Here is a 13,310-nt window from a genome sequence, read left to right as displayed (position 1 = left end):
AACCAGCCACTGCTCCCCAGATCTATCCTCCTCAATCATGGACTTCCTGCCAGGTTGCAATCCAGAGGGTCCTTCTCCTTCAATCTTTAACTGCTGTCGGATCATCTTTGCATTAATTGGAGGATGCAATTTGATTGGCATCCCATTATCAGTAACATCTACTCCAGCTTTCTGGCATAAAAGCTAAATCAGAGAACAGTGACCCAAACCAGAAGTGTTGCTATCAGAATGAGCCATATCATATATACTGTCTTGAAGAAGAATGGGTAGCTCCACCTTCCCTTTAATCATGATGGTATGGATCAAAACAGCTCTCATCAATATTACCTCTGCCTGGTTGGAAGAGGGCATGACATTGGAAACCACAAAATGGAACCAGACTCGGGCCTCACCATTTAGATGCCTCAACCACAGCAATTTAGGATTGACCTTATCTTTGGTCGTCTCCTATGTTTCACCAGGCTTGGCTATGGTTTGCAGAATACGCTCAGTTGCCCTCATCTTGGTCCAAGTTTCAAATTCTGGGTCCTGTCTCCTAGGTGGTATTTCAATCTTCTGCCAGTTCTTCTTAAAATCACAGCTGGCATGGTCTATATAATCATAGTGTCTGATCTTCAGAAGCTTCTGTATGGTATGGGCGTCATATTTCACTTTCTTGCCCCTCACCCAGCTGGTGAAAGTCCTCTTACCACCCTGATCACCATTATATGCATTAGCAAAGAATTCTCTTGCTATATTAGGGCTGCTGTCCACCAGGATCTCACCAAAAGTAACCCAATCCATTTTTACCAACTGGGCCTGAAACTCAGGATATTCATCCTTCTCCAAGATGAACTTCCTCTCCCTCACAAATGGTCTGGAAGAAGTTTTGGTACTATAACGAGCCTCATGTTCAACACTCCTCCAAAAATGTGCATCATAAGTAGGAGGTGGAGGTGTAGGTGCAGAAGCCCGAGGTTCCCTGGACCTCTTCTTTCCAGACTTCTTGGGAGGAGGTGTAGACATGATCCTGAAAATCAACAGAAATAATCAGTATGACATTTGAATTAATGGATCCAATTCCCAGATTTAGAATGGAATTAGTAGTGGAATTGAATCCAAAACATTCAAGCAAATACCCCACAATGCCCATGAATAGACCCTTTTAAATATGCATGCAACAGGGCCTGGGCGCTAAAACGTTCACACTGAGCGTTTTAGCGTCCTGGCCTTAAACGTGTAAAAAACTGGACAAGCGCTAAAACGGTGGGTGACCAGCGTTTTAGCGTCCGTGTTTTTCTGGGTAAAAACTGAACAAGCGCTAAAATGTTGGGTGACCAGCGTTTTAGCGTCCTTGCTTTTCTGGGTCAGGCATTTTAGCAAACACCTTGTGTGCGTGTGTGAAACTTCATTTGTGTAAAACGTGTGGGGATGCCTCTTTGCCCCAAAATAATTGAAAAACAGCATGAATTCACATACACAAACATACATTAATTAAGATAAACATGTAACTATAAATGTAGTTCATGAATTCAAATTGTGGAAACCTAAAGCAATATGAAATAAAAACAAGAATCATTCAAAAGGATGGGAGGAAAGAAGATATGGATACATACCTTGTTGTGATTACGAGGAAATGAAGGAGTGAATGGAGAAATGAGATGCAAAGCAAATTCGCGAGTTGGTGAGGAGAAAAGCAATTGAATGAGTGTAAAGTGAGAATGAAGAGGAGTGAGGAAAACCGTGTATTTCAAATTAAGTGACAGGGCGCTAAAACGGTGGTTTACCAGCATTTTAGCGTCCATGTCCAGAGAATTGCGCACACGTTGTGCAGCATCGCGCTAAAACGGTCATAAGGGACGTTTTAGCGCGGTTGACCAGAGTGCTTGCATTTGATTTATTGGGTGAACGCTAAAACGGTCAGTATGAACGTTTTAGCGCTCACGGCCAGAGAGTTTCATAGTGATGCAACTCTTGGACCGCTAAAACGTCCAGAATGGAAGTTTTAGCGCCCAGCACTTGTCAAAAATTTCTCTTAAGATTTGCAAAACTTGTTCCCCTTTCCTTCTTCATTTATTAATGGGGTATGAACATTAAAATTACATACCTGGTACAATGGGTTGCCTCCCACTCAGCGCTTGTTTAACGTCACGAGCCTGACGGGTATGATCTATTTTACCTCTAATAAGGCAACTGTCAGTAGTTGCCTATCCACAGCACTTCCAACATACAACTTCAACCTCTGACCATTTACTGTAAAACTTCTGTCTGAATCCAAAGAACTAATTTCCACAGCCCCATAAGGTTTCATGTCTTTCACCACAAAGGGTCCAGACCATCTAGACTTTAATTTCCCTGGAAATAGCTTCAACCTGGAATTGAACAGAAGAACTTGATCCCCCACCTTGAAATCCCTAGGTGTGATTTTCCTATCATGCCATAACTTGGTCTTCTCTTTATATAAACTGGCACTTTCATATGCTGAGAGACGAAACTCATCCAATTCATCCAGCTGTAGTAATCTTTTCTCTCCTGCTGCCTTTGAATCGAAGTTCAGAAACCTCACAGCCCACAATGCCTTGTGCTCCAATCCTACTGGCAAATGGCATGCTTTCCCAAACAACAGTTGAAATGGAGACATTCCAATAGGAGTCTTGAATGCTGTTCGGTATGCCCACAGTGTGTCATCAAGTTTCTTGGACCATTGAGTCCTAGCATTCCCAACAGTCTTCTCCAATATTCTTTTCAATTCCCTGTTGGAAATTTCAACCTGACCACAAGTCTGTGGGTGATACGGAGTGCTTATCTTATGCCTCACTCCATACTTAGCCAGAGCATACTCCACCATCCTATTATCAAAATGAGTTCCCCCATCACTGATTATAGCTCTAGGGACTCCAAATCTTGAAAATATATTCTTTCTCAGAAAAGCAATCACCACCCTGGAATCATTGGTTGGTGTGGCTATGGCCTCAACCCATTTGGACACATAATCAACTGCCACCAATATGTACTTGTTAGAGTAGGAAGATGGGAAGGGTCCCATAAAATCCATACCCCAAACATCAAATATCTCCACCTCCTGTATATTATTCAAAGGCATCTCATGTCTCCTGGAGATATTCCCAGTCCTTTGGCAGTTGTCACATGCCTCCACATACTTCTTAGCATCTTTATAAAGAGTGGGCCAATAGAAACCGCTCATCAATACTTTTGCTGCAGTTCTCTCTCCTGCAAAATGTCCACCATAAGCAGAACCATGACAATGCCACAATACATCTTTCTGCTCCTCCTCTGGAATACATCGTCTGATCACGCTATCTGAACACCTGTAAAAGAGATATGGCTCATCCCAAATGTATCTCCTCACATCATGTAAAAACTTCTTCCTCTGTTGCCATGTAAAATCCTTAGGCATCATCCCAGCAGCTTTATAGTTGGCAAAATCAGCAAACCATGGTGGGGTACTAATGGATAGAACTTTATCCCCCACCATCTCCGTAACAGCACGTATTGCCAGTACCTGTTCATCAGGAAACTCTTCTCTGATCACTACCTCTGGTCCTTCTTGAAATTCTTTTTCTGTAATCCTGGATAAGTGATCAGCTACCAAGTTCTCAACCCCCTTCTTGTCCTTGATCTCTACCTCAAACTCTTGTAGGAGTAACATCCAGCGGAGTAACCTGGGCTTGGCATCCTGTTTGCTTAACAAATACTTTAAAGCTGCATGGTCAGTATAAACAATAACTTTTGACCCTAGCAGATATGGCCTGAATTTGTCAAATGCATACACAATAGCCAGTAATTCCTTTTCTGTGGTAGTGTAATTCCTTTGTGCTTCATTTAGGATTTTACTGGCATAGTAAATGACATGCAATAATTTATCTACTCTTTGGCCTAATACCACTCCTACAGCATAGTCACTGGCATCACACATTAATTCAAATGGTAATGAAAAATCAGGTGCCATCATGATAGGTGCAGTGGTCAACTTTTCTTTCAAAACATGGAATGCATGCAGACATTCATCATCAAACATAAATTCTTGGTCCTTAACCAACAACTTACATAAAGGCTTGGCAATTTTTGAAAAATCTTTAATAAACCGCCTATAAAATCCTGCATGACCAAGAAAGCTCCTCACACCTTTGACATTAACAGGTGGAGGGAGTTTCTCTATCACAGAAATTTTTGCCCTATCCACTTCTATTCCTGTTCTAGACACCTTGTGCCCAAGAACAATTCCTTCAGTCACCATGAAGTGACATTTCTCCCAATTCAAAACCAGATTACAATCTTGACATCTTTTTAAAACAGAATCCAAATTTTCCAGACATACATCAAAATTAGAACCAAATACAGAAAAATCATCCATAAAAATTTCTATGCATTCTTCTACCATGTCAGAGAAAATGGAAAGCATGCACCTTTGAAAAGTGGCAGGAGCATTGCATAAGCCGAAAGGCATCCTCCGGTATGCGAAAATTCCATATGGGCATGTAAATGCAGTCTTCTCCTGATCCTCTGGGGCGACAGCTATCTGATTGTAACCTGAGTAGCCGTCCAAGAAACAGTAGAAGGCATGTCCTGCCAATCTTTCCAACATCTGGTCCAAGAAAGGAAGTGGAAAATGATCCTTCCTTGTTGCCTTGTTCAGCCTCCGGTAATCAACGCACATTCTCCAGCCAGTGATTGTCCTTGTGGGAATCAGTTCATTATTCTCATTTTTCACCACAGTCATCCCCCCTTTCTTGGGTACTGTTTGAACAGGACTCACCCAAGCACTGTCTGAGATAGGATAAATCATTCCAGCATCAAGTAGCTTCACAACCTCCTTCCTCACTACCTCTTTCATAGTGGGGTTGAGTCTCCTCTGTGGTTGCCTCACTGGTTTGATTTCCTCTTCCATCAATATTTTGTGGGTGCAAAAGGAAGGATTGATACCCTTAAGATCTGAAAACTGCCATCCAATAGCCATTTTATTCTTCTTGAGTACCTTAATCAACTTCACTTCTTCACTCTCAGATAACATTGCATTGATGATTACTGGATATGTTTGATCATCCCCAAGGAACACATACTTCAGATTTGAAGGTAGTTCTTTAAGCTCTACCTTAGGTGCTCCCACAGGAATGTCATCAATCTTCTTTTCAAGCTCTTCCACTTCTGGTTCCTCTTGGTAATCTTCTGTACTTGTCTCCTTTTCTAATCTTTCTTCCTCAACTGAAAATTCTTCTTCTCTACTCACTTCTTCCACAACCTCCTGTATCACATCTAATCTGAAACAATCCCCCACATCAACAGGATGTTTGATGGCTTCAAAAACATCAATTGTAACAGTTTCCTCATCCACCCTCAACAGCAACTTCCCCTATTCAACATCTATCAGAGATCTTGCAGTTGCTACAAAGGGTCTTCCTAACAATAGAGGACTTTCAGTATCCTCTTCCTCCATGTCAAGTATCACAAAATCCACAGGAAAAATGAACTTGTCTACCTTTACCAGGACATCTTCAACCACACCTTCAGGCTTCTTAATAGATCTATCTGCAAGATGCAAGATAAGATTAGTTTCCTTCAGGGTGTTGATTCCCAAGGCTCTACATACCGTCAATGGCATCAGATTTATGCTGGCCCCCAAATCACAGAGTGCCTTCCCCACTTCCACATCTCCTATAGCAATAGAAATGCTGAAGCTTCCTGGATCTTGCAATTTTGGTGGAAGCTTCTTCTGGATCAGGGCACTACATTCTGCTGTCAGGGCCACTGTTTCACCATCATTCAATTTTCTCTTCTTAGTAAGGAGATCTTTCATGAATTTGGCATAGTGAGGCATGTTCTCCAAAGCCTCAGAAAATGGAATGTTAATTTGCAAATTTTTGAAAATATCCAGAAATCTTGCATAGTGCTGTTTCTGAATCTCCTTCTTCAACCTCTGAGGGTAAGGAACTTTGGCATATGGAGACAAAGTGACTGGCTGGTCCTGCTTGTCAGCCATCTTCTTCTTCTCCCACTTCATTATCTTCTTGGGCACAACATCATTTTCAACTACCACCTCTTTTTCTTCCTTATCTTCCTTCACTGTTTCTTTTTCTTTATTTCCCTTCACCTTTTCTACTCCATCATCAGAGACTACATCTTCAACCACAACCTCCTCTTCATTCTTCTTATCTTCCACATTCTTTTTCACCTGTTGAAGCACCAACCCACTTCTTGTCATGATTGCTTTGCAGTGCTCCTTAGGATTCACCATTGTATCACTAGGAAACTTCCCATGTGGTCTCTCAGATATTTGTCTTGATAGCTGACCGATCTGGGTCTCCAGATTCCTGATAGATGCTTTCTGATTTCTAAATGAAGTCTTGGTCTCTTGCATGAATGCAGATGTTTCCTCTCTGAATGAATTAGACCCCTGAATGTAATCTTGAGTAGTCTTGGATAACTGAGCAAAGGCTTTTTCCCATGCAGCAGTATCACTTGGTTGTGATGAGTGTGTTGGAGGAGGATGCAGTGGAGGATTCAACTGATGGTTGGAACTATAACTAAACCCTGGGTGCTGATTCTTGTTCTTCCATGGTGGCACATACACATTTCGCCCCTGGTTGTTGTAATTCCTCTGGTTGTTGTTGTCATACCACACTCCATTAACTTCTGCTTGCTCTGATGATCCCCCATAATCACATTCCTCTGTCACATGGCCCTTCCCACAGATAGCACACACGCACTTGGTGTCCACAGAAGCAACCTTTTGTGAGGATAGTTGCTTAATGAGAACATCCAACTGCTGTTGCTGTTGTCTCTGTGTCTGCATCAACTGGTCATTCCTTGCCAATAGGGCATCATACCCATCCAACTTAATGATCCCTGCCCTTCTGTCAGACAATGGGGTATTATCAAATTCCTGAGATGCCAATGATTCAAAGATATCCAAAGCTTCTTGAGGTGTCTTGGTGGTCAAAGATCCACCAGCAGTGGCATGCACCAATGTCCTAGTGTTGGTTGTCAACCCTTGGAGGAATATTGCTGCTTGATTCCACACTTCTATTCCATACTGTGGACATTTCCTCAATAAAGTCTTGAATCTCTCCCAAGCCTCATAGATGGATTCTGACTCTTTTTGCTTGAAGCCTGTAATCTCATCCTTCAACTTAGCCCTCTTGGATGCTGAGAAAAATCTCTACAAGAACTTGGTTTGCAAATCATCCCAAGTTGTTATGCTCCCCTGAGGCAATGATTGCAACCATCTCCTTGCATCATCCGTCAGTGAATGAGTGAATAGTCTCAACAGAATTGCATCCCTTGTAACACCATTAATTTTCACAGTATCACTCAACAGCAGAAAATTTTCTATATGCAAGTATGGGTCCTCTGCACTGGTTCCAGCAAACTGATCTTTCTGTACCAAATGTATCAATGCAGGCTTCAATTCGAAGTTGTTTGGTTCCACTGTAGGGCGCACAACACTCCCAATGGGAGGGATCACCTCTGTTCTGCTGGTGGTCTTTGGTTCTCTGCCATAACTTCTTCTTGGTTTACAGCACTGGTTTCACCCCTTTCTTGAAACTGTCTTCTTTGTCTGGCTGCCTTTTTGTTCTTCCTCACTGTCCTTTCTAATTCTGGACCATACAACAAAAAATTTGGATCAATGTTGCGGATCTAGCAAGTGTGCTACTCGCACAAGTAATAAAATGATGAGTAAAGATCATTCCCACGAGGATTTGTGTCAAGCACTGACTAACCATATGTATTTGAGTTGAATCAACCAAAAGATCATTGATTGCTTGATTTCTTGTCACCAGAAATAAGGTTGAATTGCATAAAATTAAGATTTAATAAAACAAATAAAATGTACTTATAATTTAAACAAGTAGTCAGATGTCATTTTCCCTCAAACATGAATTTATAGATGAACCAATTTCCATTATAAATTATCTACTATGTGATGTTGATCAACTTTTTTCTTATCATCTCAAGATGTAATCCCTTACTACCCTGATAGACACATTAATCAGAAACCCCAATCCCTTGGTGATTCCTTTCTTAATACATGCATTAATTACTAAGGTCTTAAGATCACATCAGAATCCAAGCATCAATCCCTTGACTACTAGAACACTGATGATGAAGTTGTCAAAAATAGAGAAACAATGTAAACATATCTGTTCTACACTATTCCTCAACATGAAGAATTAATCAAGACAACTTCATACAATCATATAATAGATAAACAAAACATCTAATTAACCATTCATAAATTCAAACTTGAGTTCCATTGAATCAGACTACAAAGGACTCTCCTAAGACATAATACAAATAATAACAAGAGAAGAAAGATCAAACTCCATTGACATGATAGTTGAGTCTTCAATCTCCAAGTGCAATTACGTAGGAAATACTAACTATTACAAGAACTAATCCTAAGAATTTGGAAATTCAGGGAAAATGAGGAGTCAGATCAGATCTATGAAAGACCTGATCTGATCTCCCTTCTCCTAGTGTGATGAGAAAAGTCAGAATGAGATAGGATAGGATTGGATTGTGTGTCAGAGTATGAAGGCCCCTTGTCCTTTTATAGTTTACAAATTACAACTGAAAACTGACTCTGGCGCTAAAACGTTCACTTATGGGCGTTTTAGCGTCCAACTTTGACAGATGCCCAACTGCTTTGAACTAACTTGAACGCTAAAACGTTCATGAATGGCCGTTTTAGCATCCATGCCTTGTGAATGCTCAACTGTCCTCAATTGACCCCACCGCTAAAACACTTGGTTTGGACGTTTTAGCGTTGGAGACCAGAGGCTTTTTCCAACATCAGGGCGTTAAAACGTTCGTTGAAGGAAGTTTTAGCGCCCAAGACCAGCAACTGTTCATCCTCGGAATGCAGAATCGCGCTAAAACGTTCTGTGTGGACGTTTTAGCGCTCAGCACCAGCAAGTTTTGGCCTCTTTCTGCAGCAGGGCGCTAAAACGTTATGTGTGGACGTTTTAGCGCTCAACACTTAGGCATTTTTCTCCTCTTCAAAATCTCCTTCCTTCTCCAGTTGCCTTTTTAGGTTGCTTTTCCTACAAGAACAATACAAATTCTCAATAAAGCTTCTTGAACTTGTAGTTGAGGAAATTCTAAGATATTAACCTCTTTTTTCATCATTTAATCACACAAATTTATACTAATTCATGCTCAAAAACCTGATGAACTAAGGGTTCATCAATCAACCTTACCTCGCATACACCAGAATTAAAATTGACCAAGAACTTAACTAAAAGTAAAATGCTGAAAATAAAAGATTCAACCTCAGATTTCTATGGTATCAATCAATGTTGAAAAAAAAAAAATCTCCGGCAACGGCGCCAAAAACTTGTTGCGGATCTAGCAAGTGTACTACTCGTACAAGTAATAAAATGATGAATAAAGATCGTTCCCACAGAGATTTGTATTCAAACACCAATGAACCATAGAAAACTAATTTGAATTACACAAAGGTTTGTAAAAATCATGAAATTTTTTGTCACCAAAAAGTTGATTTTTACATTAATCTAATACTAAAAATTTGAATTAAGATTTATAAAAACAAGTAGTCAGAAAACAACTTTCCTCAACAATAAACTCATATAAACTGATCATATGATGAACTCTTTTTCATGTGATGTTAATCAACCTTTTACTTATCCTCAAGATGTAATCCCTTACTACCCTGATAGATACATTAATCAGAAACCCCAATCCCTTGGTGATTCCTTTCTTAATACATGCATGAAATACTAAGGTCTTAAGATTACATCAGAACTATAACATCAATTCCTTGAGTACTATAATCCTGATGATGAGATTGTCAGATATAGGAGTAGTGTAAACATTCTTGTTCTACACTCCTCCCTCAGTAGAAAGAATTGAATCATAAAATCTCATATCAACACATGAAAAACACTTCATCATATTAATCAAACATACATAAGAATATCATTAAGTTCCATTGAATTCAGACTACAATGACTCTACTCAGACATAACTAAGGAAGATATAAGAGAAGAAATATCAAACTCCATTTCCATGTAGTGAATCTTCAATCTCCAAGTGAAATTACAATAGAAAACTAACTAATACAAAGACTAAGTCCTAAGAATTTTAGAGAGAAGTCAGATCAGAAAATCTGATGTAGGAGAGAGAGAGAAACTCCAGATCCTCTAAAATGTGAAGGCCTTTGCCTTATATAGTTTTACAATTTAAAACAGAAATTTAATATGGGCGCTAAAACGTTCAGAATGAGCGTTTTAGCGTCCATGCTTGACGGATGCCCAACTGTTTTCAACTAACTTGAACGCTAAAACGTTCATGAATGGCCGTTTTAGCGTCAATGCCTTGTGAATGATCAACTGTCCTCAACTGACTCCACCGCTAAAACACTTGGTTTGAACATTTTAGCGTTGGAGACCAGAGGCTTTTTCTAACATCAGGGCGCTAAAACGCTTGTTACAGGAAGTTTTAGCGCTCAAGACCAGCAACTTTTCATCCTCGGAATGCAGCAGCGCGCTAAAACGTTCTGTGTGGATGTTTTAGTGCTCAACACCAGCAAGTTTTGGCCTCTTTCTGCAGCAGGGCGCTAAAACGTTCTGTGTGGACGTTTTAGCGCTCAACACTTAGGCATTTTTCTCCTCTTCAGAATCTTCTTCCTTCTCCAGTTGCCCTTTTAGCTTGTTTTTCCTACAAGAACAATACAAATTCTCAATAAAGCTTCTTGAACTTGTAGTTGAGGACATTCTATGATATTAACCTTTTTTCCCATCATTTAATAAAAGAAATTGATACTAATTCATGCTGAAAAACCTGATGAACTAAGGGTTTATCAATGCCAAGCCACGCAACGTCCAGCCTATTGGCCTCAGCATATAGCCTACGAGTTTCAAACCAAGGAGTGTTCCCAGAACATCAACCAAGGCACCCTCCATCCATATCCACCCGAGACTTCCTAGTGTGCTCCTATACGGATAACACACCACGACCACAGGTCAACTGGAACTCCCTCACGGAGACCTATCCAGTGGAAGTCCGTAACGCCCGAAGGCAAACAGTCTGCTGGCCAGAGACTCGGTACATCCTATGTACCACTATACATACAATATGCATGAACATGTTATACTACATTATTCATATACATTTCCCACCATTACCCTCAACGGGCATGGTGGAGCACACACAGGGATCAAACCCCAGTACCAAGGGATTACCTGAATAATCACCTTCTCACAGCTCCAATGCAATACGTTCCTGAGCTAGTTACCAACAGAAATGCCTACACATAGGACATTCCCAATTTAATTTCCATTCACCAAATACATGCAAGTTATTAAGCATACATGCACGGTTCAAGAGTACTTACCACAATACCTTTGGTCCGGGACCAAGGGCAACCCATCGAGCTCAAGGTTCAGTGCTCAATTCTGCGGGAGGCAACCTACAATGATCACACAAGGATCATCAATACAGAGTGCAATCAACCAAGATTTCAAAACGTCAACATCCTCCCCTACACAATGGTAGGTTTGGCCATATAGGTGTTAATTTCCAAAATATTTTCCTAAATTTTCTTTTTATTTTTCTTTAGCATCATAATGCTACCACAACACCATTTTAGGTGCCACATTCCATCCTACACCATCACAATACCATTTTTCCATTTATTCCACACTAGGTTCAATTGTAAATTCCACCCAACCAAGTATTTTCCCTTTTATTTTTCATGCATCCATTCACCACACAACACCTCAAAATACCATTTAACACTACACAACATCCATTACACAATTTTTGCATCATCAAACCCTATATTCCCTACAATGGCCGAAATCTCCATGCAAGGGTCTCAAATGATTTTTGATTCATTTCAACACTTCCACACATTATACAATCCCACAATCCATTCATACAATCATTCAACAACTCAATTACACAATCTTACAACCAATCAAAATCACAAAGTCATGGAATCACACCCAAAATCCACTAAGTTATCATCCAATTTTCTCAATAATTTTTATGACATTTATCACTCCAAAACATCATTCTAAGTCACTTTCATCTAATACACAATTTCAATTTGAGCTCTCTAACTACACCAATCATATAATTTAGCTCTAGGTCAAATCACAAATTTCATGAATCAACCAATGGAAAGTGTTAAAACTTACTCAAAAGCTTGGCCTAGGACTCCTCCATAACATATCAGAGCATTGGAGAACCAAACAACTCCAAGAGTGCAAATCTACACATATAGGCCGCAGGTTTGGGGAGGATTTTCTCAAAATCTAGGGAGTTTCATGGCTCAAGACTACCATGGTTGTGTTTGGATGGAGATTTCCAACAAGTTTGATAACAAACTTTTCTTGATTTGATGATGTATTGATGGAGTTAGGAGAGAGAGAAGGGGGCCGCAGGATTGGAGAGAGAAAGGGGTGGGAAGAAGAGAGTGAATAGGATAATGCACATGTGGCATGTTATACTTAAGTGGGGTGGGTCTCACCGCCACCTCACGCGATTCAAATTAATTCGAAACTCCCCCCGATTTCACTAAACGTCCATGATTTCATAACCTATTTAGAAACTCTAATTTTTAACGTTAACCATTGTCCTTTAATTACCCTTGATCAGATGAATCCGGAGTTTTCTGATCATTCGGAGAAATTGCAATTTTAAGCTGTTATGCGCGTCGTGGGCACCCTTCCCCAAACTTACTAATTTTGATCAATTTTCACCATAAATCATATTTCCTAGTCCTATATACCATTTATAACTTATAACTAAACCTAGAGCTCAAAATTCAATCGGCACGCTTTACGGTGCAACTGTACCGCAATATTTTTACACGATAAAAACACTATTCATCAAATTTTTTGAAACTTCCCTAACCACTCAATTTTTTGTTTTGAATCCATTTCCAGGTTTATTTTTCTCATTTGAGACTTCCTACTCAATTTTACCTTCCTAGGGTTACGTGTTTGGCTAATTACTGTTTTACCCTTTCTTTGTATTTTGACCTAATTTTCAGGATTTTCACTAATCTTTCCCTTTAATCCATATCTAATATATTAATATATGTTTTAGAAATGTGAGGTTTTATACTTGGCGTCCAAGTTAACTTGGTGAACAAGTTATCTTACTTGGAAGACAAGCCACACTAACTTAGCGGCTAAGCAAGTCAAGTGGTGTCATAGAGAAGCTACTTACGTAACTTAAGGAATAAGTAGCTAAAGTTGCAGAATAAGCTAACTTGGTGACCAAGTTTTATGAAACTTAGTGACTAAGTCTTGAAAAGTAGTATGATGAAGAAGCTATCTAGG

General features: G+C 39.9%; 1 protein-coding gene and 1 non-coding gene across 2 annotated transcripts; one reads left to right on the top strand and one right to left on the bottom strand.

Annotated features, from left to right (window-relative positions):
• Positions 1–4,752: 4,752 nt before the first annotated feature.
• LOC133314203 (uncharacterized) lies at positions 4,753–6,790 on the bottom strand. The gene is made up of 5 exons (XM_061515649.1): positions 5,930–6,790; positions 5,588–5,827; positions 5,228–5,350; positions 4,976–5,092; positions 4,753–4,767 (listed from the first exon to the last, which is right to left on the bottom strand). Exons 1-5 carry the CDS (start codon positions 6,788–6,790, stop codon positions 4,753–4,755), a joined length of 1,356 nt encoding a protein of 451 aa, XP_061371633.1.
• A 232-nt stretch (positions 6,791–7,022) lies between these two features.
• On the top strand, positions 7,023–7,129 carry LOC133314205 (small nucleolar RNA R71). The gene has a single exon (XR_009751912.1). It is a non-coding gene; the product is annotated as a small nucleolar RNA R71 (small nucleolar RNA).
• The last annotated feature ends 6,181 nt before the right edge of the window (positions 7,130–13,310 follow it).

The sequence above is a fragment of the Gastrolobium bilobum genome, unplaced genomic scaffold (assembly GCF_033153095.1).
Source record: "Gastrolobium bilobum isolate Gb01-03AN ecotype WA unplaced genomic scaffold, APGP_CSIRO_Gbil_v1 utg86017, whole genome shotgun sequence".
Lineage (NCBI taxonomy): Eukaryota > Viridiplantae > Streptophyta > Magnoliopsida > Fabales > Fabaceae > Gastrolobium > Gastrolobium bilobum.
This window is presented reverse-complemented; position numbering and strand designations above follow the sequence as displayed.